The sequence below is a fragment of the Ceratotherium simum genome, chromosome 29, assembly GCF_057802395.1.
Source record: "Ceratotherium simum simum isolate JZ-2026a chromosome 29, ASM5780239v1, whole genome shotgun sequence".
Taxonomy (NCBI): Eukaryota; Metazoa; Chordata; class Mammalia; order Perissodactyla; family Rhinocerotidae; genus Ceratotherium; species Ceratotherium simum.
The window spans coordinates 11,603,392-11,626,204 of record NC_141928.1 but is presented as its reverse complement, the minus strand read 5'-3'; the positions used below and the strand labels follow the sequence as shown (position 1 = coordinate 11,626,204).

At 42.7% G+C, this 22,813-nt stretch overlaps 1 protein-coding gene across 1 annotated transcript in view; it reads right to left on the bottom strand.

Annotated features, from left to right (window-relative positions):
• PSMB7 (proteasome 20S subunit beta 7) overlaps positions 1-22,813 on the bottom strand; it is a 56,226-nt gene that overhangs the window by 22,812 nt on the left and 10,601 nt on the right. Inside the window, exon 6 of the mRNA XM_004423435.3 lies at positions 5,475-5,533. Coding sequence (XP_004423492.1) covers positions 5,475-5,533 — 59 coding nt within the window. The remainder of the gene's footprint in view (positions 1-5,474; positions 5,534-22,813) is intronic.

Below are 22,813 nucleotides of genomic sequence, written 5' to 3'. Positions count from 1 at the left end.
TTAAGCTTGTTTAATTAGATTCCAGATGCTAATTTGCAAGTCGATACCAGAGGGTGCAGGACAGTTTGCCTTTGAATCATCTCCCTGTGATGTGAGGGTCCTGCCGCACACCACAACCCTTCAGCAGCCCTCGCACGCTATTCTGACAATTAGTACAAAGGGGGGACAGTATTGATCTTGACAGACTAAATATTAATCTTCTACCCATTTTAATGAATTATAATCTTTAAGAGTTTAAATTTCTCACTGGACCAAATGAAAACATTCCTTCTTACAAAGAAACAGGATGGAAGGAAAACTAACCTAAGTTACCTAATTAATTTCCTTCATTCTCTCCCCACCCTAAAATAAAATCTGTTTTTATTTCAGCAATTTTCAAGATACATATCCCCACAAAGCTAACACCATATTTCCAGGTACTACGGTCAAATTCACTATACTTAACCGGAAAATGGACTCAAACGGCCACAGTGTAGTTATCACTAGTCTCCTGTCCAGCTAGCCTGTGGGTAATAACCAGGATCAGGGGCTCAATTCTTATACCAGCCTTAACAACAGAAAAAAAAATCTGGCGCAATTCATCTCTGTGCAATTCATCATCACCAAAAAAATGCTAATATAACTGACCCTTTGTCATTACGTCAACTCAGTACATTTCAAAATCCACTGTTCTGCTAATATGTAGGTACAATGTCCAAATAAGCACCTTCGCTGATAAAAATAAAGCATGAGACTTATCAGCAGTAAGTAATGCAATTTTTTACGCCTTCATTTCTATTACTGCTGAGTACTATAAACACTGAAAGTGAAGTTGGCAAACTTTTAAAGGAAGTTAATCTGGGAACTACTAAGTAAAGTTGCTTTTGACACCTTTTTACATCCACTCTTTAACAAATACTGGCTGAATACCTACTATGTGCAGTTACTATGGTAGGTGTGAGGAAATAAATGAATAAGCACAGTTCCTGCCCTCAAAGGACTGCCAGGCCAACAACAAGGAGAAAAACAATAAAACGAACATCACGAGACCACGAAAGGCAGGGTTAAGGCCACACCTGGGTGAGAATTTTTAAAGATTTGGAATGTGCCTTCTACATTGGCTGCAGCTTCTCTGACACCTTGGACCGGGGCTCTTCCCTAAGGCTTGGATAACTGGGCAGAGCAGAGGCATTCATGAGTCCCAGCTGGGTTTCACTGTCCTGCTCTTTGGCCTGTAGCTTCCCGCTGAGCATTTGCCCTCTGCCCCATCTTCGTTTTGCCTGTGTACTTAATAGGGCGTTTGCTTTGTTAACTCTGCCCCAATGCTGTATATTATTTGAGAAGTGTACTAGTTATCTTCCTCTGTTATCTCAAAAAAACGTTCAGCACCTTCCAGACGGGAAGAAGAGAAAGTCCCCTCCATTTCCCAGGTGGTTTTTGATGACTCAGATTTTGCTTTAGCTCAGCTATCCCGTCTCCACTCAACAAACACGTATTGAACACCAGGAGCTGAAGAACAGAGATGACTTCATGGCCCCTGCCCTCATGGCTCTCTCTCTGGTCGTGCCCTGAAGACAGCCGTAACACAACGGGACAGGTGTATACAGTGGAGTACAGGGACACGAACAAAGGAGGAAGCCGCAGGCGCCGCCGGCAGACGCCAGCGGTGAGAAGCGCTGAAGGGCAGGGCAAGGCCACGCTGCATCCCAAGAACAGTGAGCAGGCGAGAAGGGCCGAAGTGGAGCAGCAGTGCAGACCTATGTTTCCCAAAGTTTACTATCCACACCCCTGGGCTTACACACGATGGTGATTATGAATACAGTTTTTATTTATATTAACAGCATGCACTCATTTTCATGTGTCTTGGGGAAAAAAATAACCAGCACATCAAACTCAGGATTTCACAGATATAACTACATTTAAAAAATAAATTTACATTAAAAAAGGTGAACTGAAGCGGAGGTAGAGAAGAGGGGGAGTGAATTGACTGGAAAGGGGCCTTTGCGGTGGAGAAAAGGTTCTGTCTTGATTTGACTGGCAGTTACTTGGGTAATTACAAATGCCAAAATCTATCAAACTGTACACAAGATCTGTGTATTTTACTATACGTAAATGATGCCTCAATTTATAAAACAATGAGTTAATTAAAAGAAAATTTTCAAGAAAAATAACAGTTCAGGTGGCACCTGGATATGGCAGAAACCTTAAAGGTAGTGTGCAAATGACAAGTTCAAGAAATGATGCTAGACTAGCCTTGTCCAACAGAAACATGTGAACCACAAGTGTAGTTATAATTTTCTAGTAACTACATTTAAAAAAGTAAAAATAGGTGAAATTAATTTTAATAATATTTTTACTTAACCCAATATACTTAAAGTAGTATTGTTTTAACATGTAATCAATATAAATATTATTAATGAGACTTTTTTTTTAATTTTTCATACTAAAGTCTTTGAAATCTGGTGTGTGGTTTCCACCTACAGCACCTCTCAGTTCAAACTAGCCACATTCAAGTGCTCAAGAGCCACATGTGGTTGGTGGCTGCCGTACTGGACTGTGTAGCTAAAGACAATGAGAAAACATTCAAGGCTTTTAAGGAGGGAGGGACTTTCACTCCATAAATACTATAGTCTAGGCCCAGCACCGTCCAAGGCACAGGTTTGTAGTTAAAAAAAAAAAAAAAAAAAAAAAGACTATGGGCTTCCTCTAATTTGTTTGTTTTAACAATAAAGCCAAGAGTTTGTTTCATGAGTCTGGCCTAAAAATTACTGTTTGGTAAACAATTTGTAATTATGACAGCCTAAAACTGCCCCCTCCCAACACAATTCTCTGTGAAGCGTGCAGCAGTTACTGCCCTGGCAGCTCTGAGGGCGGCGATGCTCTCTCTCCCAGCTTTCTGTTGCAGGCCCAGAATCCTTCCCACACTGCGAGGAAACAAGCAGATTTAGTCATCCAGCCCGCAGTCTCAAAATCGGCAAGAAAGAAAAGTTATGGAGGGCTTCTTGCCACAGAAAGACAGAAAACCTGCCTGGAAAGAAGGAAAATACAAAGCTTGGAAATTGAAACCGAAACGTTTCCATGAGTTCTACGCAAATTGCAGAGCCAGAAATGACACCTTAGCCAAATTCTCTTGATCGCTAAAATGGTGTCCTCCCAACTTTGCTAAGCAGTCCCAGCCTTCCACCGAAACCACATCATTTCATCTTCAGCAAAAGCAAGCAGGGCGGCCAGCAGTTAGGCTCTTGGTCTTTACAAGAAACTGGTTTAGCATCTATTAACATCCCTTTAGATTTGTCAAGTATTGCCTACTGACAGTTGCCAAACTATTATTTCCCTTTAAACTCACTTCACAGGAGAAGCAGGAACTACCTTCACCTTAATAAGTGATTTTGGTTGATTGTCAGTGAATAAAAACTAGTCACCTGAAATTGTAAATGTAATTAATCAATCTGAAACGGGATTTGGTCAACCTGTTTTAAGGTCTCACAGCTCATATAGAACATTAAGCAGTCTGAGTTACAGACAAAATTGATCTAAGAAATACATTCTTCAGATAATATCAGAAGTTTTATTGAAGAGATCATCACATTTCCCTTTACTTCCCCAAATCACATCAATATTAAATTCAAGGCCTTTGAATCATTTCAAATCTAAACTCTAAATAAACAATGTAAAATTACTTTAGCAGAGTGTTGTCACTTTTAATATACCTCATGCTTTCAACTTTTTCTGCAATTCTCATTTTTCTTTAACATATGGAGGTCCCAATCAATTGGAAATAGACAAAGCTTTCAAGAAAATTTGAAAAGATTAATGTGGTTTCAAGGAGGGCTTGACATTACGGAGGCGATTTTCTAAAAGAAAATCATCGGAGTCCTTCACCCTATACCTCTGTTAGTTCTAATGGATTTGTGGAGTCTTGGGAACTCCTCTCCTTTAGTTTGAAGACTGACAGACCTTTTTTTCTTTTTAAGTGACCTAGTATATCTTCTTTTTCCCCTGTACTTAAGAACCCCAAACAGAAAATAATGCTGATATAGGAATAAATTTTCACGTTGAGAAATGAGAACAGAATCCTCATCTCATTCATAGTTGATACTCGGACCTGTTTACTATTCTTAATTGGAGCAAGACAGTACTGTTTTTAGTATAAAACACCTAGCTAAATCCTCTCTTCAGTCACATGTTTTAATTCCTACAGAGGCCCAAGAAAGGGAAGAAATCTAGCCATCAGTGACCTAGTCACCTGTGTGTGCTAGCCACATGTACCAAGGGCGCAGTGGCTTCTGGCTGGAGACCCCTGTCCTGGCTGAGCAGCATCCACAGCCCTACCTTCCTGGCTCTTACAGCACTTGGTCTGAACCTGAAGCGCGGAGAGAGATCCCGAGCTCCAAGGACACTTAGTGCTCTGGTGACAGTGAGCTGGCGGAAGAGCAAAAGTTTAAATATGCAATCTTCTCCAAAGATGATGAGGCACACAGCACTGCCACCAAGTAATTCCCAGAGACAGCCTGAGTATCTAAACAAGGGAATCCTGCAAAGACGGGCAGAGCAGAAACCTACATACTAAGGAGTAGGTAAACCACTCATAAACAGCCCACTAATTGTTGAAAACAAGTTGACACTCCTCATCAAAACATTAACATCTATCAAAAAACCAAGCGCAGATGATGAAGGCTGCCTTCAGGACTTATGTGCCTACAAGCTGGTTTAGTGGCGAGAATAAAGCACACTGGAGGAATAATGTGGTACCATGAAGTATCCAAGCATAGTGAACACTCCTTTGCAAGTGACAGTGGAAGACCTGTGGGCTTGTTCTTGGAGATTTGTACGGGGGGGGTGGAGGGGGGGGTGCACCTATCATTAAAGCAGACGTAGGTGAAATGTCCTGCAGAAGATACCACCCTCCCCTACCACCAAAGAAAACATAATAAAAGAATCTCCTATAAATATATTTGAGACACTAAATCCATCACACTCTGAGAACAGTCCACTACTACACAGATGATCTTGTCCCCATCTTCTACCAGACGCAGAACAACCTACAGGGATTTTTAAAACTGCCCTCATTTTCAGGCCAGGTCCGCGTGACATGCAAAGACATACATAGTTTCTCTATTCTTAGCGAGAAAACAAAAAAACCTGTCATTTTGAGATACCGTGACATAGAAATCTTAGTGCACAGGAAAACATTCTACATTGCAGAAGTATTTACAGCCAAGAAGATTCCTAGACAGCCCAAAGGCCAGACCAAAGAGTTGAAGAGTGCTGGCTCCTCAAGCCTGAGGGAGGGCACGGCAGGGCCACTGCAAAATGAAGCTTTCCCGAGCAACCGGCAACCGGTCTTCTCAGCAAACATAGTATCTGTGCCAAAGAGCATTCCAACTAACAGTAGTGCTGTACAAGCTTTGGGGAATCGGCAACCACTTTGTAAATGTCCAATACACAACTGGAAAAATATCTGAAAGAGAGTAAAACTGCAGGGACTTACATACCTCCATATCTGGCCTAAACTTATCTTCAAACACAGCCATTGCTGCCAAGGAGCCAGAACCTGTAAGGAAAAGATGCATTTTTAGCGTATTTACCAACTCCCAGCTTCTCCACCTCAAATTTACCTCAGGGCAGCAAAAACGGCAAAACACACCCACGTCACATTCAAGTACGGTGTAAAGACTAACCCTAGAGGGCCACATAAACCAGGCAAACACTGCTCTTCAAAGCCCACAGTCACACTTACCACTATCTCAGGTAAACCTGCAACTGGCCCTACTTCTACTACTGATGGGAGTAATTGTAAATTATTCACAATAAAATGCTGAAGCACGAAAATGAGGTTACGGAGAATTTGTATTTTTTCAAAAAGTGAATGCCACATAATTTCATATGTCCTATGCCGTGAGTCTTCTGCTCCACAATTGTGCCTTGGCAGGCTGCTGGGTATAGTGCTAAATACCAAGCCAGTTAGAAAGAATAGATGGTTTTAATGAGCTGGCCCTGGCAGAGTCACCTTGACACGCGGGGAAGAAACTACAACACCAGCAATGCTAAGAGGACTGCGCGCTGCAGCCACCAGGTTGTTCCAGCTACAACTGTAAAACACTTTATTATGTGGCATTTATTTCGAGCTATTATTTTTAGCTTGTACTTTGAAGAGTAACAGCTGAGTAGACAAAATGACAAAGAAACAAAAATTTATTATCACAACAGCAAATGGCTGAAAGGTTATGCTGCACAGATATTAACAGATAGCAAATTTCTCCCTACAAAAGTCGGATATAAAGGCATTACAAGTAAGTATGGGCTCCCTTTGAATGGATGTAAAAGGCAGCTCAGCACTGTTGGAAAATTTAGACTTGCTTTGTTCAGAAACCAGAGAATCTTTAGAAAACCATCATCTTGTCTTGACAGGGTCCTGGCAATATTTCAGGATACTCTACTTTTGGAGAGAGGATCGAGTTGCCCACAATTTTTTACTCCAATTAGAAGATTTTTTGGCATTTATTACTTTTTAACTTGTTTTGCATAACACTATCTATTTAGCTGGGTCACAGAGAAAACCATATTTTCTATTTAAAATGATTTGTGTACATCGCTTGACCACCTCAATGGTTTAGCAAAGGAAAAAGGCAGCGATTAAACAGTTTCAAATGAGGTGTCCTGCTGATTTTATCAAGTCTGCTGAATGTATAATGAAAAAGGAGAAGCTGACAGCAACGCTGCATTGAGAAAATACAGACTACCTTATCTGAACCATTTAAGGAGGTCCAATTATAGATCAAATTTAAAGGGTAGAAACAGCAGATTTACAGACACAAATCAATGAACATGGTAATCCCGATGAATATGACAGATACTCCTGTTACGGAATATTGCTGCAGCTGAGGATCATTACCTTCACAGCACCGGATACATCATATCTAAAGCAGTAGGAAGCATCGAGTGTAGACCAGCATTACAGCATTACAAGCAATGACTATTCATTTAGGCTTTGGGAGCAAAAGGCAACCCCATTTTCCCCTCTCATAATTTTTTCTCCTTAAAAAAAAAAAAAATGGGAATCTAAAAGGATATTAAAAGACCTTTGGAATGGAGATAGAAATTAAACAGATATAAAACTAGTGCACCCAAATGAAACTAGCATTTATGCAAGAGCAAATTCACGAAAACCAAACCCCTGAATTTCACAGAAATGCGTCCTTGAAAATCTGGAGCGTCAAATTCCACCAACATTTTGTGGGTCATGAGTTTACTCTGAGAGTGAGGGTTCAAGGGGAAAAAGAAACCTAAGTTTCTGTTTTAAGGCACAGGTGAGAACCAGTCTCAGTTACCAAACTACTTAGTAGTTCAGTAGTAGTGGTTTTGTGTGGAAAATTGCAAAAAAGGAAATCTCAGAAAAAAACACTTCTAGATACAAAATACTCCTGCAGAGCGCCCAACAGCAAGCTGGCCTTTCCAACCTGGCCCAAGAACACCCCTGTGCAGAGCCCGAGAGTAAACGCACCCGAGGCCCGAAACAAACATCAAAAAAGGGCAGGGCAAGGGTGGGCATTTACCTAAGCTAACAGCTCTGTGGAAAACTGTAATTAATTACTGTAAAAGGGGAAATCAAGCTTACCTTACAGGCACTTTTCCTGAAAAATTACTAGCCCTGTTTTTCCTCCTGGGCCATCCTTTCTTCGACAGTTTCACCGTAAATAAATTAATTTTACTCATATTTTTCCTGGGCACATATTTCCTTCTACTTAGCTTCATCCAATATTTTAAGAAATGAAAAACATCTCCCTCACAATATAATAATTCTCCTTTATCAAAAGCTTTTTTTCCTGCTTAGAAACAACACAGCAGACAAAATTTATGTCAGTGGAAATTACATACTAAATTCAGACTCGTAGAACAAAAAGTGTCTATCCAGCGTGGGGATGCTTCTCACATTATCAGAGACGGATTTTTTTTTTAAAGAGCTGGAAGATGTAGGAGAAATAAACATAGAAAGGACACTGGGGCCCTTATTACATTGTATTTCTGCTTCCCCTTTCACACCACGCCCCCCAACACACACACTCCAACCTATACACGTGCCCACACATGTGCACGCGCACACACACAGCTGAGAAGTTTTCTGGAAAGCAGGAGCTGGTGAAACTGCCTGATTCTGCTTCCCCTGAAATCAAAGATAAGCGAACTCCAAATAAACTTGAAAAGAAAGAGAAATTCAACAGTAAAAACAATTTCCAAATCACTTGCAAATTAAATTAGCTCCTGCTCCCAGTTTTTTAGGAAAAGGAGGACTCTGGCGCCCCCTTTTCAGAAATACACAGAAGTGCTAGGAGATACAGTATAACTGACTTTGTCAACAGGTTTCTAGGAAACTCGGAAGCTGTGCCTGCTATTTAGAAACTGAAGTGAGAATTTCAAATAAGCCTGCAATTGCCCAAAGTGGCAAGAGAACAAGATGCAAATCCTCACATAATTTCAAGGCAATGCAACCTGGGGAAGAAAAAAGGAGTTGGCCATTAAAAAGAAAAAAAGGCGGTAAACTCAATGAGACCAGTATTCTTCAATAATTTCATTCAAGTTCCCCAGATTTTGTTCCAACGCCACTTAAAGCTATATACAATAAATCATCAGACAAATGCAATACTAGTACAGCAGCTGTGTGACCTACAGAATGTTTAAATATTATACCCCATTTTCCCCATAAACCATAATAATGCCCTGAGACATTCCATTATTTCAGCATCGACCGACCTAACCTGGCACTCATACTCAAATCCAAGGCAAGAGTCCTCTGAGGGAACGTTTACCCTGATTTTCTATTCCAAAAACAAGGTCCCCTTAGACAATTAGTCAGAACTGTCTGGTTTCCCATTAAGAAATAAATGAAGAGAAAAGCCAGTGTACTGGGTGTCAGGGCCTCTGCTGGAGAGGGCAGGCATGTCAGGTGAAGGAAGTGGATGTCAGAGGGAATATTCTTTCCACAAATGCAGCATGAGCTCTAGGAGCAACGGGTGTGAGGCCTGCTCTCAAAGAATTTATAACAGGGAGGAGAAGGGAGCCAAGGGGGGAGGAACAAAATCATGTTGTTGAGCACCCACCATGTGCTGCACATCATATGTTACGTCATTTAGTCATCCTCACGGCAATCCACTGAAGTGACAAAGCTTCTTGTCGAGGATTTCAGGACCAACGGCACAGGGCAAGATTCCTGTCTCAGGTTTGACCCTAGGTCACTCTCTCATCCAGAAAGTTCTACATGCCACAATACGGTTCAGGGCAGACACGCATGACCTTCCATGATCAGGGCTCTGCCTCCCTTGGCCCCATCCTCCCCAATACACACACACCTGACACTCCACCAACACCAAAGTGACAATAATTTCCTAAATGCCCATACCATTCCAAGCCCATGCCACCTTGGCACATGGTATTCCCTTTGGCCCCCTGACAGTCCAGAGAACTCCTAGTCACCCTTCAAACCCCAGCTGAGAGATCACTTCTTCCCAGAAGCCCCCCTTGACCACCACACCCCCACGAGAGTTTATCATTCTCATCTCTGCAACTTGTCCGTCCTTTCATATCTGCATCCGCCATGCCTAGCAGTCTCTGGCACACAGCAAGCACTAAATAGCACTTGTTGAATTAAGCTGGGCTGATCTGAGTACAACTGTTCAAATGCAGGAGCCGAGAAAACTCTGAGCTGGCCCTGAAGGAGTGATAATAGCAGTAAATGCCTTGATAAAATGTAAAAGAATATGTATTGCCTGATTTACCACACAGGGATGAATATAAGACAAACTCAAAGGTAAAGCAAGTTCAATTTTCAAAAAGAAAAAAAGGCTTTAAACCCACAAAACCATGTCCTATTTTATGTCCTAGTCCGGTCCAAACCTCTGTGATATCCTAGGAGGGAAATGCCCTCCCTGGATTTCTGCATTCTTCTGCAGATGCTCTCTGTCTCATCAGTAGTTTCCATGTAGCTGCTCCTTAGCAACCTCCACCAAGTCTGCCTTTTTCAGCCCACCCACAGTTACTGAGTAGCCAGTGTTGCTTCCAGAACAAAGCTCTTTAAAAGAGAAAAAGGAGGTGCAATTCAGTGACCAACAGTTAGAGAAATGACTGCAAGACATGGGATGGCTACTTAGTTACCCACTAACTTATCTTCTGCACCCACTGTCCTCCCCCAAGCTCACCCATGCCACCCACACACACCCACCCCCCCAGTCAACCACTCCTGACTCCCAAACCACCCAGCGGCCTGGCAGAGAGAAACAGGGATGGGGGAGGAGTCACAACTCAGCCCTCTTTCCCACTCGGGGCCAGGAACTGCTCTGCACTCCCCCACCCACTGCAGCCACTCAGGTGGGCACCGCCTGGCCCTGGCAGCCCCTGTTTGGTGCTCATGAACAGAATTCCTCCTACAACAGACGCCCCTATGGAGTCCTGAAAAGACAGTGTGCTCCCCACCTCTGACTGTCAGGGCCTGATTCACCCACAGACCTTCAGGTGACACTGTGGGTCACCCACACTGCTGACCTCCAGGAGAAGGGGGTCCCAGGCACAAGTGCCATGAGGGGCCACATCTCCAGCCAATCTTTCAAAATAAAGACACTGGCTTAAAAAAAATGACTAACTCCCATAAACAATGTAACATACAAGCCCTGAAACTCAGAAAAACACGTGCAACATGCAGAACATTAATAACTAAAAAGAGCTCACAGATAAATAACACCAATCCGCCAGAGAAAAGGATACGGCAGTTTATGAAAGAGAAAAGGTAGAGGCCTATACACGTTCAGAAACGCTGTTCAAGTTCACCAGTCATCAAAAGAAATATGAATTGAAATTAACCATTTTTTTTGCCTTTTAGATTAGCAAAGATTAAAAAAAATAATACTCAGTGCTGACTGAGGTGCCGTGAAATGGGCACTCCAACACGCTTGTAGAAGCAAAACTGGGTAGAACTTTTCTAATGGGCAATTTAAAACATCAATCAGAAAGCATAAAGCTACACATGCCCACCAACCAGCAATTCTACTGCTAGAGTATTCTAAAGAAATAAATAGACAAGTACCCAAGTTATGTACATAAAAAGATCATTGTTTAAAAAAGAAGAAAACTGGAGGTATATGTAAAGATCCAATAGTCAGGAGATACAGAAAATAAACAATAAAATTATATATGGTCATTAAACATGACAGTATTTTTTTGCCAATGGAAAGATGTCCATGATATAATATTTAGTGAGGAAAAAACATGTTCCAAAGCAATATTAACAGATATGCTTATACAATACATAAATATACAAAACTGAAAGAATATAAATCAAAGTATTATTTTATTAGTAGGTGGTGCTATTTTCTTTTTGTTTACTTATGTTTCTTATTCTTCTTCAAAGACCACGCATTATTGATAATTTTTTAAGGTATAAGCTTGGAGAAAATAAGAATTTGACATTGTGAAGGGATAGGGGGGGAAAAAAAGCAAAAAGACCAAGCCCTTGCCAGCTGTCACAGTAACAGCAGCAACACGTAGCTTATTCCCGAAATTTGTATACAGGGGCCCGAAGGTCAATCCATGCATGAATCAACAGTCCCAAGGAACGACAACAAGCCGTCATCACAAACAAACAACATACCATGTCTCTCTACCACCATCCTTAGCAGGGCTTCCGGAGGACGGTCTTAGAGGTAAAATCATCTTCATAATGAAGTCCTTGGAGCATTATCAGCGCCAAGCCAGACCCCACTATTCAGAAGTCTACTCCATGGCAAACAAATTACCAAAAGGATCACAACACACACAGCACACGTGGTGCTGAAGAAATGTGAAAGCACTCACCTGGGTTGTCTGCTCTTCAGCCACAGCAGGTCGGAGCCGTCCCTTACAAAAGGGAAGACTGACTCTCAGAGATCAGGAGCTCGCCCAGATCACACAGCCAGGCATTAGCAAATCTGGGAATTTGAACCCAGATCATTCTGAATTTAAAGTGTCCAAGATGCCTTCCATTCCACCGTGCTGCCTCTTAAATAGCAAAGCCAAATGCTTGAAATCAGGATTAGCAAGTAGGCGTAAGTAAGCGTGGAAGCAGCCATATCTTCTTAGCTCCCCACCCCAAAACAGCAGCTTTCTACCTTGCTTTCTCTCCAGATCTCAGCAGAACGACTACCACACATCTGGATATGGTTAATTTGTGTTATTTTGCTTGGAAATTCAAATGAGACTGGGATTTTAGTTAAATGTTTTAAATGATTAAACAGATGCCATTCACTGTTTAGCAATGCCACTCAAGTATCTGTCCTCAGTACTTATTTTAAAATAGCCCCATTCAAAAAAAAACCAACAGTGATGGGGCCGGCCCGGTGGCGCGGGCAGTTAAGTACGCACGCTCCGCTGGGGTGGCCCGGGGTTCGCTGGTTCAGATCCCCAGCACACACCAACGCACTGCTTGGCAAGCCATGCTGTGGCGGCATCCCATATAAAGTGGAGGAAGATGGGCATGGATGTTAGCCCAGGGCCAGTCTTCCTCAGCAAAAAAAGAGGAGGATTGGCAGATGTTAGCACAGGGCTGATCTCCTCACAGAAAACACAACAGTGAAATTAGTCTCCATTTTCTAAAACCTCTGATGGTGTTTCTGATCTTGCTTATCAGCATCAGGAGTACCACTTGAACCTAACTTTTTCTGAGAGAACAATTCAACTCAGGACAAAATTTTAAATGTATCAAGAAAATTTTACTATCTAAATGGTTTTTACTTGCTGTATATATTTAAAAACACCTGCATTAACATGGCTTGAGGATAGTGGGGTTTTTTTTTAAACATGAAACGTTATTTTTATAGAGTTCATTAACGTACTAAATCAAACTTGGGAATTCTAGAATCTATGTTATTAGACATGCTGAAGAAACAATAAATGACTGAAATAATTTTCTAAAACTTGCTGCTCTAAATCAAACTCTAGGAAGGATCCGAAAGCCAGCAGGTAGAAATTTGCTTTTACTAATAAGGTCTATGGTCACAAACTCTCAGACTGGGTAAGGGGAAAACATTTATTGAGGGTCTTTTAGGTCCTGGACCCTGAACTCAAGTGGTGTAGGTATTTCCCCATTTTACAGACAAGGAAACTGAGGCTCGGCTAGTTTAAAGGCAATACAGACAATAAGAAGTGGAGCCAAGATTCAAACCTAGATATTGTGGCCCTTAAGCCCACACACCTTTCCAAAGGGCAAATTCCCACTCATTCCTTCAAACAAACCATCCCAGATGCCCACCAGATGGCAGGCTCTGGGAACACACAGAGGCACAGGAGGCGGCACAGCTCTCGCACTTCCTCACTGTTTTCCCCCAGCACGTCACTGAAGCTCTCCGAGCTGCTCAGGAGGCCCCATCGCATCAAGCACCATGTGAACGTTGCCTCTGAAACTGCAGTGCAGCAGCCCTACTGCCCTAGCTTCCTCCCTCGTACAAAGGGGACGAGGACAGAATGTTATCTTCCCCATAGGGTGGCTAGGAGACTTGAATGAGATGATGCGTGTAAAGCAGAACACCTGGCACATAGTAAAAGCTCAGTAAAAGGAAACCATTGTAATTACTCAAGACAAGGTCCCAATTCTTCAAAAGCTATTTTATACAATCATTTTCAACAAGTTCCAGAGTTGACAGCTTTAATGGAAACAGAAGTCTTCAAAATTTCTTCTCTCAAAGTCATGAAGTTCTGAGGGGCAGCAGGAAATGGATTTCTACTGCTTTCCCCCAAATCAATTTAACTAGACCCTTCAGGAAAAAAGCTGCTCCTTCTGCTAAGGAGGGGCCCATCGTAAGCACCCAAGGACCTGTTTGGCACTGTGGTCTGCTAAGGTGTAAGAGGTATGCAGTGATATAGGAGTAACACGCAGAACTTTCTAATCCATCAGTGTCAGCTCTCCCTGACAGAGTGCTCACTCACACCTGCACACTGTTAGTCAACCGGCTGCTCATCCTGGGTAAAATTTGGTGCTTTCCACAGACCCATAGACTGGGATCATTTTTCACTCCGTTCCTGTCTACAAGGCCTAGTCTCCTGGTTGGTGCTTGCTCTGTAGGCCAACACTGCCAATGTGCAAAGAGCTGATTTATGAATATAAAACAATGCTGGTGCCAGGGGCCTACGTTCAGCCACTAGAGAGCAGTGGAGCACCTCTCGTGGCTGGGGAAAGCTCAGAGGCCAACTTGCAGTGGTTTAATTGTGTGCATGCATTTCATTATAAGTCTTGGCCAAGGCTTTGAGGTGAGGCAGGCCCAGCAATCAGACAATCTTGCACGGGTTGCTGAAATCCAGATTTGCCCTTTGTCAGCATAAACAGTTTAATTTGATGTTTTCACTCCTGAGTAAGCACTGAGCATTACATTTAAACCCCTCATGAGGGGGAAGAATGCTTCCTTTTCACCAGCAAATGTACCTCCATGTCAGAGTCTACCTTTCAGTCCCAATGAATAAAAAAAGATATATTCCATTTAGAAATAGATTTTTAAAGCATCCAAGGACATTTTCACTCAAAAACTAATTTCTCAAAAAATGCAGTTCCTTTTCTAAATGTAAGGTAGTCAAAAAGGAGTTAAATTTTACTCCAAGTAAATAATTTAAAACATCACCTGATGGGAACAGGGATTTTTCTTATAATTGCAACTGCAACATCTTATTGACCTAACAGGCTATAAACACTTATTCTTAAGAAAAGATTAATGATCAGGGCGGCCAGGCCTAAAAAGTGAAAGGTTTTATTTTATTAATGTGTTTTAATGAAATGCCAAAAGGTATGAGGATAGGAAATTGTTCTCCTTCAAACAGAGGAGTCATCTAACGTGATGTTTAGCAGATAAAATGGAGGATGAAAATTACCTTAGAATATGTCTCTCTTCATCAGTCTCCCCCCTCGTTAGCCCTGCCAGAAAACAGAAGCTCTCACTCAGCACTCTGCTTTTCCCTCCTGCTGGAGGAGCTCAAGGCAGTCCAAGCTGACACGTCTTTCAAAGGCATCCTCGACTCTGGTCCACGTTTCAAGATAACTTCCCAAATTGCAGGTTATTCTACTTTGGAGGACTTCTCCAAGGTTTCATGTCCCTCAGAACCCTCAAGGACAAAGGACCACAGAGTCCGATAATTTATAAAACACACCTAGCCTTAATCATAAGTAAAAGTTAATCTTGTCCACAGAGTCTATGTGCAAACAATAAGAAATTCTACTTACTGAAAAAATGTGCAAAGCACTGTTACATATATTTTCTCACTTAATTCATCTGTGAAGCAGATAGTATTATCTCCATTTTCTAGATGGAAAAAAACTAAGTTCAGAGAGGTAAAGGAACCTACCTAAAGTCACACAGCTAGTAATGGCAGATCTGATTGACAGCATATGCCTAGTTCTAGGAACTGCACAGTGAAAAGTCTTCTGATGCATATAATGACTTTCCACTTAGTCTGTCCAATAAGAAAGTAAAAGACCATCAAGCACTAGGTTATGAGTATAAAGGCACTTTTCTGCAGCAAGGCCAATTCTGGTCCAATCTGAAACAGGACCAGGTAAAGATGAATTAGTTAACCTCACTCTCTCTGAAGTGGCGTTTAAAGCAAAACTGTGAGCCCTGCATTTAGCTGTTCTGAAAAGTACTTCTGGCAAGGGCTTTTACTTCCTTGTAGACTAAGGACTGAACTCGAGTCAGAAAAGACATCATGGTACAATGTCAGAGCTGAGAAAACAGGATGAATAGCACCTGACACATTAATTCAACACCTCACATCTTACCTACAAGAAACATTTAATACTTTTTATGCAGAATCAAGAACAAAGTCCACTCTAATTAGAATAGATTAAGAACTGGCAAGGGCTGGCTATATTACATTCCCTGTAACAACATGATGAATTTCAGAAGTAAATATTTTCTCATTTCCTAACATAACGGCACCATCTATTGGCTTAGTACCATCTTTGCAGCAACCAGGAATTAAGATGCATAATCTAACTTTCACGGGCTTTTGGCTCCCAGTTGTTTAATTCCTGGCATTCCAGGAATGCCACTATTCCCGGAACAGTGGCATAAATTTTAAGATATAAAATCCATGCACTGCACATTTTAAATCTTCTGAAATGCATCTTACTTATATTAATCAAAGCAGGAAAAACTGCCAGAGAAATCTTAGTACACAGAACTGGGCACAGAAAATGTATTTACACTAAAATTATCAAAAGACCACGCACCAAACATCTACGCTGTGCTTCACACGAAGATCTTTATGTATGGTATCCTATTTAATCCTCACGCACCTCCTGTGGGACAGTTTCTCAAACCCCCACTTTACAGAAGAAGAAATCAATGCTCATAGTCAAAAGCTCATACATGTTGGACTTAGATGTGAACCCAGGTGGACTCCAGAGACCAGCTCTTCTCACCGTCCCACACTACCTCAAAAACGACACCAAGAGCAACAAACGCACGGAACAAGCACACAGTGCTTTACAAAGTGTGTTCACATACAACACGACATCGCAGCATCCCAACGACCCTGTGACCTTCCCAAGTCAAAAAAATCAGCTTCTTTTCAGAAATGAGGAGTCTGAGATTCAGAGGTTAGGTGACTAGCCCTGGTCAAGCAGGCTGGGACTGAAGCCAGGGCTTCCATCTCCTTTTCTAGGAATCTAGGTTATACCTCAGGTGATTACGGAAAACCTGGCTGTAGGTGGTCACTGGCTGTATGGACAAAGCTCCCACCAGAATGGGGTTCCCTCCACTGCACAGCCCCTGACCCGCAGAGAACAGGGGCAGGAACTCACTCCAGTACTGATGGAGACACGTGCTTGTGGAACCCCTGCACAGTCATATGGCCACACTAGTCAGGAAAAGAATTTCCAGCAACACTAGAGCTATGCAGTCCATACGCCCTCTGAAAAGGCTCCTATGTAGGCCTATGAACTAAACCCAGTGCTGCTGAGTTCACACCTGATTCAAGAGTTGAAAATGAATGGGGAAGAAGCATTTGCCCTCTTGTAGCGCACTAATTTGATCCAGCGCAGGAATATTTTCAAAATCGAGTCATGTGGAGATATCAAAATGTCTGCACAAAGGTTGCACTTTAGTGTAAAAATACAGAGAAAAAGGCAGGTCTGAATTCCCTACCGATGTTCCTTGTTCCAACTTAATTCTGACTCTTTTTCGCCCACAAGGTGAGACATCCGCTATGTTTACCACTCCGTCTGGATCTTTTTATTTGCTAGGGGGCTCTGTAAACTGGGACTTGAGAGGTACATCCCAGTAATTAGGAAACAGTATCACCAGTATATCTGGAGATCGAATTTTACCTGGATGGCCCTGGCAGTGACCCCAAGTCTTCCCTAATGGTGCATACCAACGTTTATTCCTTAAGTTAGTCTTCCTCAATTGTCCAAGGGCCTCATTTCCAGAAATGTCATGCTTGAAATTTTATTCATATTAATTCTCTATGTGAATAAGTGGGCAAAAATAAAAATTTAATATACTTTGCCAATGCTGCTACAAGGAATACTGCCAAATACCACAAGATGGTCCCCAAGCTTCTCCTGACACTACTTCAGTGTGTCTAATAAAGAAAAGCTGGCAAGTTAAAAGAATAAGCTAATTAATCTGCGAATTAACAGAACCCACATTTTGTCTATAAAAAATAAAACTATAATGCTTTTTCCCGGGGCCGGCCCGGTGGCGCAAGCGGTTGGGTGCGCGCGCTCCGCTGCGGCGTCCCGGGGTTCGCTGGTTCGGATCCCGGGCGAGCACCGACGCACTGCTTTGGCAGGCCATGCTGTGGCGGCGTCCCATATAAAGTGGAGGAGGATGGGCACGGATGTTAGCCCAGGGCCGTCTTCCTCGGCAAAAAAAGAGGAGGATTGGCGGATGTTAGCACAGGGCTGATCTCCTCACAAAAAAAAAAAATAAATAATGCTTTTTCCCTTTCTTAATAAAGAAAAGTCAAAGAACCTTGCCCGGCTTTCAACAATCACACTAATCAATCACCTGCAGTCTCTTGTAAACCATTCTCTTAAAAAAGAAATAATTAAATGAAACCAAAGAGGCCCTTTCTTCTTTTTTGAGAACAGATCAAATCATATTTGGTCTGGACCACACGCCACACACCACTCAGGGCAATAACACAGCCAAGGGGGAAAAGTCACAGAGACTGGGGTTCCCATTCCAGATCATGCGCCTCCTGGCTGTGTGACCTCAGCATACCTTTCTGAGCCTCAATTTCCTCATCCGTAAGACAGGGATGATAGCACCCACCTCACAGTGTTGAAAAGATTAAATCAGTAAAGCATCTCACAACAGCTGCTGGATGAACGTTGCTAACATTATGGTCAACGTCATGTCCCCAAAAAAGGTTTTAGGACAGAAGCTGTCCAAGGGCCACACCACAAGGAGTTTGATACATTCTTCCAAGTAAACCCTCGGGAAGGGGAGGTCTCCAAGGGGAGGCTCCCGGACCCCACTCTTAGTGAGCTGTGCCAGCATGTTAAAGATGCGCAAGACAAGACAGGCATCTTCGATTCAATGTAAATTAAGAGTAGCCTTCAGGCGCCTGGCTAGTCGCCAATACAGGCCCACGGGTAGACAAAATTTAGACACCCTTGTCTTATGGGTAATTTGTAGCTTCCAGCTCTTACTGTCAAATCACTCAGGAAAAAAAAATTAATTACAAAGTTTTGTTGTTGCTTCTCATAATAAAAATCTCATAATTTAACTAAAACATGAGAATTTACATGAAATATTCATTTCTCACTTAAAGCTACACTTACGGAAAGCCTCAATCCCACAGTGAATGTTCACATTCCACGGCAGCATTTCATGGAGGAGGGCCTTCTAGTTTATCTGTAGTTTGGGGTTTGATTTGTAGCTCACCCAAAATAAATAACATGAATTAAAACAAAATACACCAAATTTTGGCAATTCTGGGGTTCTCTCTCAAGATCCAGTTGCTTACCCTCTCAAAAAAAAAAAAAAAAAAAAAAGGAAAGAAAGAAAAAGAACAATAACAATAACTGGAATCCAGGAGAATCACTAGGAAGAAAGGCAGCCCTGCCCAGCTAGCACCGCAGGACAAGATGCACGCAAGCCCTGCTCGAAAGTGAACAAGGGCAGAAAGAATGATAAAGACGGAGCCAGGGCAGGACAAACAAGGAATTTTATTTTACATTCTTCGGTAAAGGGCTCCTCTTCACAATGGGCTTGGATTGGAAAGAAACAAAAAATAAAAATCACGTTGTCTTGGGGTGGTAGAATTGTGCACAGTTTTTAAAAATTTCCTTTGATACTATGAAGGTGTTTCAGTAAACAGTGTTTTTAATATTCAGGATAGGAAATCTGCAGATTTCACTGCATAGAACAGTGAAAAATATGCAAAACAAAGAAATGCCCTTCGGGAATTTGTATAAATATTTTTAGTATTCAGAAGCAAGGCTTAATGGCTTAATGAAGTAACATCTGTACAATGATGAAATCAAAGCAGCTGTGTTGTGCTGGGGTTTGCCTGAGCGGGAAGGCGAGGGTTCAAACTCCAGCTCTGCCTCTTACAGGCAGGGGAACAATAAACAAGCTACTAAATCTAAGTTTCAGGTTTCCCATCAATAAAACAGCAACAATAGCATCCCTTGCATAGAACTTTAACTGAAAACACTGTGACAGCACCAGCAGACTCTGGCACAGAGACACTGCATAACATGCTTTAAATTTAAAATATCACTAAGCTTTAAAAAAGGAAGGACCTATCACATACGCAATACTTTGTGCTATTCCCTACAGCTAAACAGGCCACACAAATGAAACGCAATCTAGACCAACTCTATTCCAGGGGTACTGTAAACTGTTAGTTCACCAACAATAAACAGCAGCTAAGACTTCCTACACTAAGTTTCAGACATTCTTTGGTACAAGCAAGTTAGAGACTCAGAAAATTAATTCACCATCCACTATTCAGTGAGTCACACAGGAGTCAGTGAGACTCTGGGCATAAGATCCAGATTCTACTCTCAGAGATCTGACATTTTCACAGGGATGGGAGGGACAAGGACTGGGGAAAGTGGACTATGGACAGGCATGGAATCCTGGAATCATGTTTCACACCGAATGCCCTGAGAGGGACTTGCTAACTGAGCCTGGGGCAGTCACCAGGGAATGGCTTCTGGGCTAGACCTCGGATGATGAGCATGAAGGCTCCCGCAGAAAAGGCATTTCTGAGAGAAGGCAGCAGCGGGTGTGAAAGCCTTTTCAGGGGAGGGCCGGGGGCCTGTTGCTGTAAAGGCTTAGGCTACAAGTGGAGGAGGAGTAGGAAATCAAACAGGAAAAGAGTCTAGGGTCCAACTGGAAGGGAGGTGGCCGCAGGTGGAGGAGTTACTGCAACACTGCAGGCAAGAGCCAGGAGGGGGCTGGCGCTGAGGAAGACAGGCGAGCACAGATGACAGAGCCCAGGATCTGGCCTAATGGTCGGCTGGTTTCTCTGAGAGCTCTCTGTAATGACAGGGGCCATCCCTACTGCCACTGGACACATCCACACCCTCAACAGTTCTGGCCAGATGCCACCTCCCAATCTGCCCCAGACCCCCAGGCCAATCCTCCTCCCTACAGCTGTCAGGCGGCTGGAATAGGCAAATCCCATCCTAGCATTCCCTGCTTTGAAAAGGGAACCTCCAGGACGAAATCAAAACAACTCAGGCTGTACCATCGGGACCCTCTGCGGCCTAGCTCTCCAGACTTGCCTCTGCTCCATCGTCCTGAACATCCCAGGCCTTCATCCCTCTGCATCTTTGCTTCTGCTGCACCCCATGCATGGAACATTCCCCCACCCACTGCACCTACCTCACCCATCAGGCAAACTCGGGCCTTTCAGTTCCTTGACCACACAGGTCCCTTGTGCACCAAAGGGCCTGAGAGGTCTTTCCCTTAGGAATAGGGAATGGGACAGTAAATTCCTGGCTAATTCCTACTTATCGTTCAAGTCTCAGCTTAAGTGTTACTTCTTCCCATCTTTCACCTGTCAGACTGGCAAGAATTCCAGCACTGGTGAGACTATAAGAGAAGGACATTCCATATTCTCTTGGTAGGAGTATAAACTAGTGCAATCCTTTTGGAGGGCAATCTGGCAATAGCTCTCAAAAGGTAAAACGCACTGTACGGCCATCTGTCACTTTTCTGGGCTGCCCAGCAGCTGTACTTCCTTCCTACGTCTGGGGAAGCCCACCACCTTATGAGTGGGTGACTGAGCTTCACCAATCAGAAGCACCCACCCTTGTCTATAAGGAGCTCTCTGAGGGTGAAAGAGACGGCAGGAAGCCTCAGTTCAAGCAGCCAGGGCAGCAGAGTGAGTGGCGAGCCGGGGCCCAGCACCAGCTGTGCCAGCAGTGCAGTCTGGAGCGCTCTGTGCTCGCCCGCAATGGCCCGTTCCACAGCGTGATTTCTGACACTCTTCTCAGCCCTAGACCCAGTTCTTGCCCTCCCAACTGTCCTGCGAGCCACCTACTATCCCTTAACAAACAAGTCCTCTTCTCCTTAAATCATCCAGCAATTCCATCGCTTGCAACAGAGAATTCTGAGCAATACATGAACACATCCCAATCCAGAAATTCCACTATTAGGAATTCATCTACAGCATGTACTTACACAAGCACACCAAGACACGTTTGTTGCAAAAAATCTAAAAACCAAAATATCCATCAATAGGAGAATGGGATCGGTAAATCATGGTAGCGCCATATAAGGCAATTCAATGTAGCTGTTATGATAGATATGATATACATCTACATGTGCTGATACAAAAACTTCTTCAAAACAAATTAACAGAAAGGGAACAGTATGTATAGCATGACCTCATTAGTGTATTTTTTATACGGATAGAGAGAGAGACAGACAACAGAGATATACGAAGGCATATCATAAAACATTTCCTGGAAAAAAACACAATACTCTCTTAACTAGTTACTTTGGAAGAGGGATATGAAATAGAAACTTATTTTTCACATAATATTTTTTCCCACTTGAACGTGTTGTCATGTCTGTAAATTACTTTCATTAGAAAATGCTTTAATGTCACTTGTCTGGTAAGGACTTCACAAACATCCATTATCCCTCCAGCTATTCTCTCTTATTACTGTTGTTTTTACTCCAGGGCACTCAGCACAGTGCATTCTTTTAGATCCATGTGTATTTACCTGTTTAATTTCTGTCTCCCACATGAGGCTATAAGCTCTGAGGGCAGATGCTGTGGTGACCACTACAGTCCCAGCACCTGGCACAGGGCCTAGCACACAGTAGATGCCAAATAAGTATCTGATAAGTGAATGAAAATAACTCATCCTTCTTTTAAGACTCAGCTCAAGTGAAGCAAAGCTTTTCCTGAAATCCTCCAGTTTAGATGTGACCCTTTCTCCCTTGGGCCTCCACAGCTTCGTACCTACTGCTCTTGTCAGTTTATACATGTCTCCCTCACTACACTACATGTTGAGGAAAAGGATCCACACATTCACCTCTATCTGTGGAGCCTGCTACAGTGCCTTTACACAGAAGGCACTCAAGAAATAGATGATCAGTAAATGAATACAGGAACAAACTAAACAATAATAATAATTTACTCACGTATTAAAATCAGATGTTACTGATGTCTTGTTCTTCTTAATCTGGTCTTTTATGATAGCAAAACCAGACTGTGTGGAGTAACGATCTCTACACAGGAGTGTGCTATAGGGAGCCGGCCTGGTGGCGTAGTGGTTAAGCTGGCATGCTAAGCTTCAGCAGCCCTTGGTCCGCGGGTTCAGATCCCAGGTGCAGACCTACACACCACT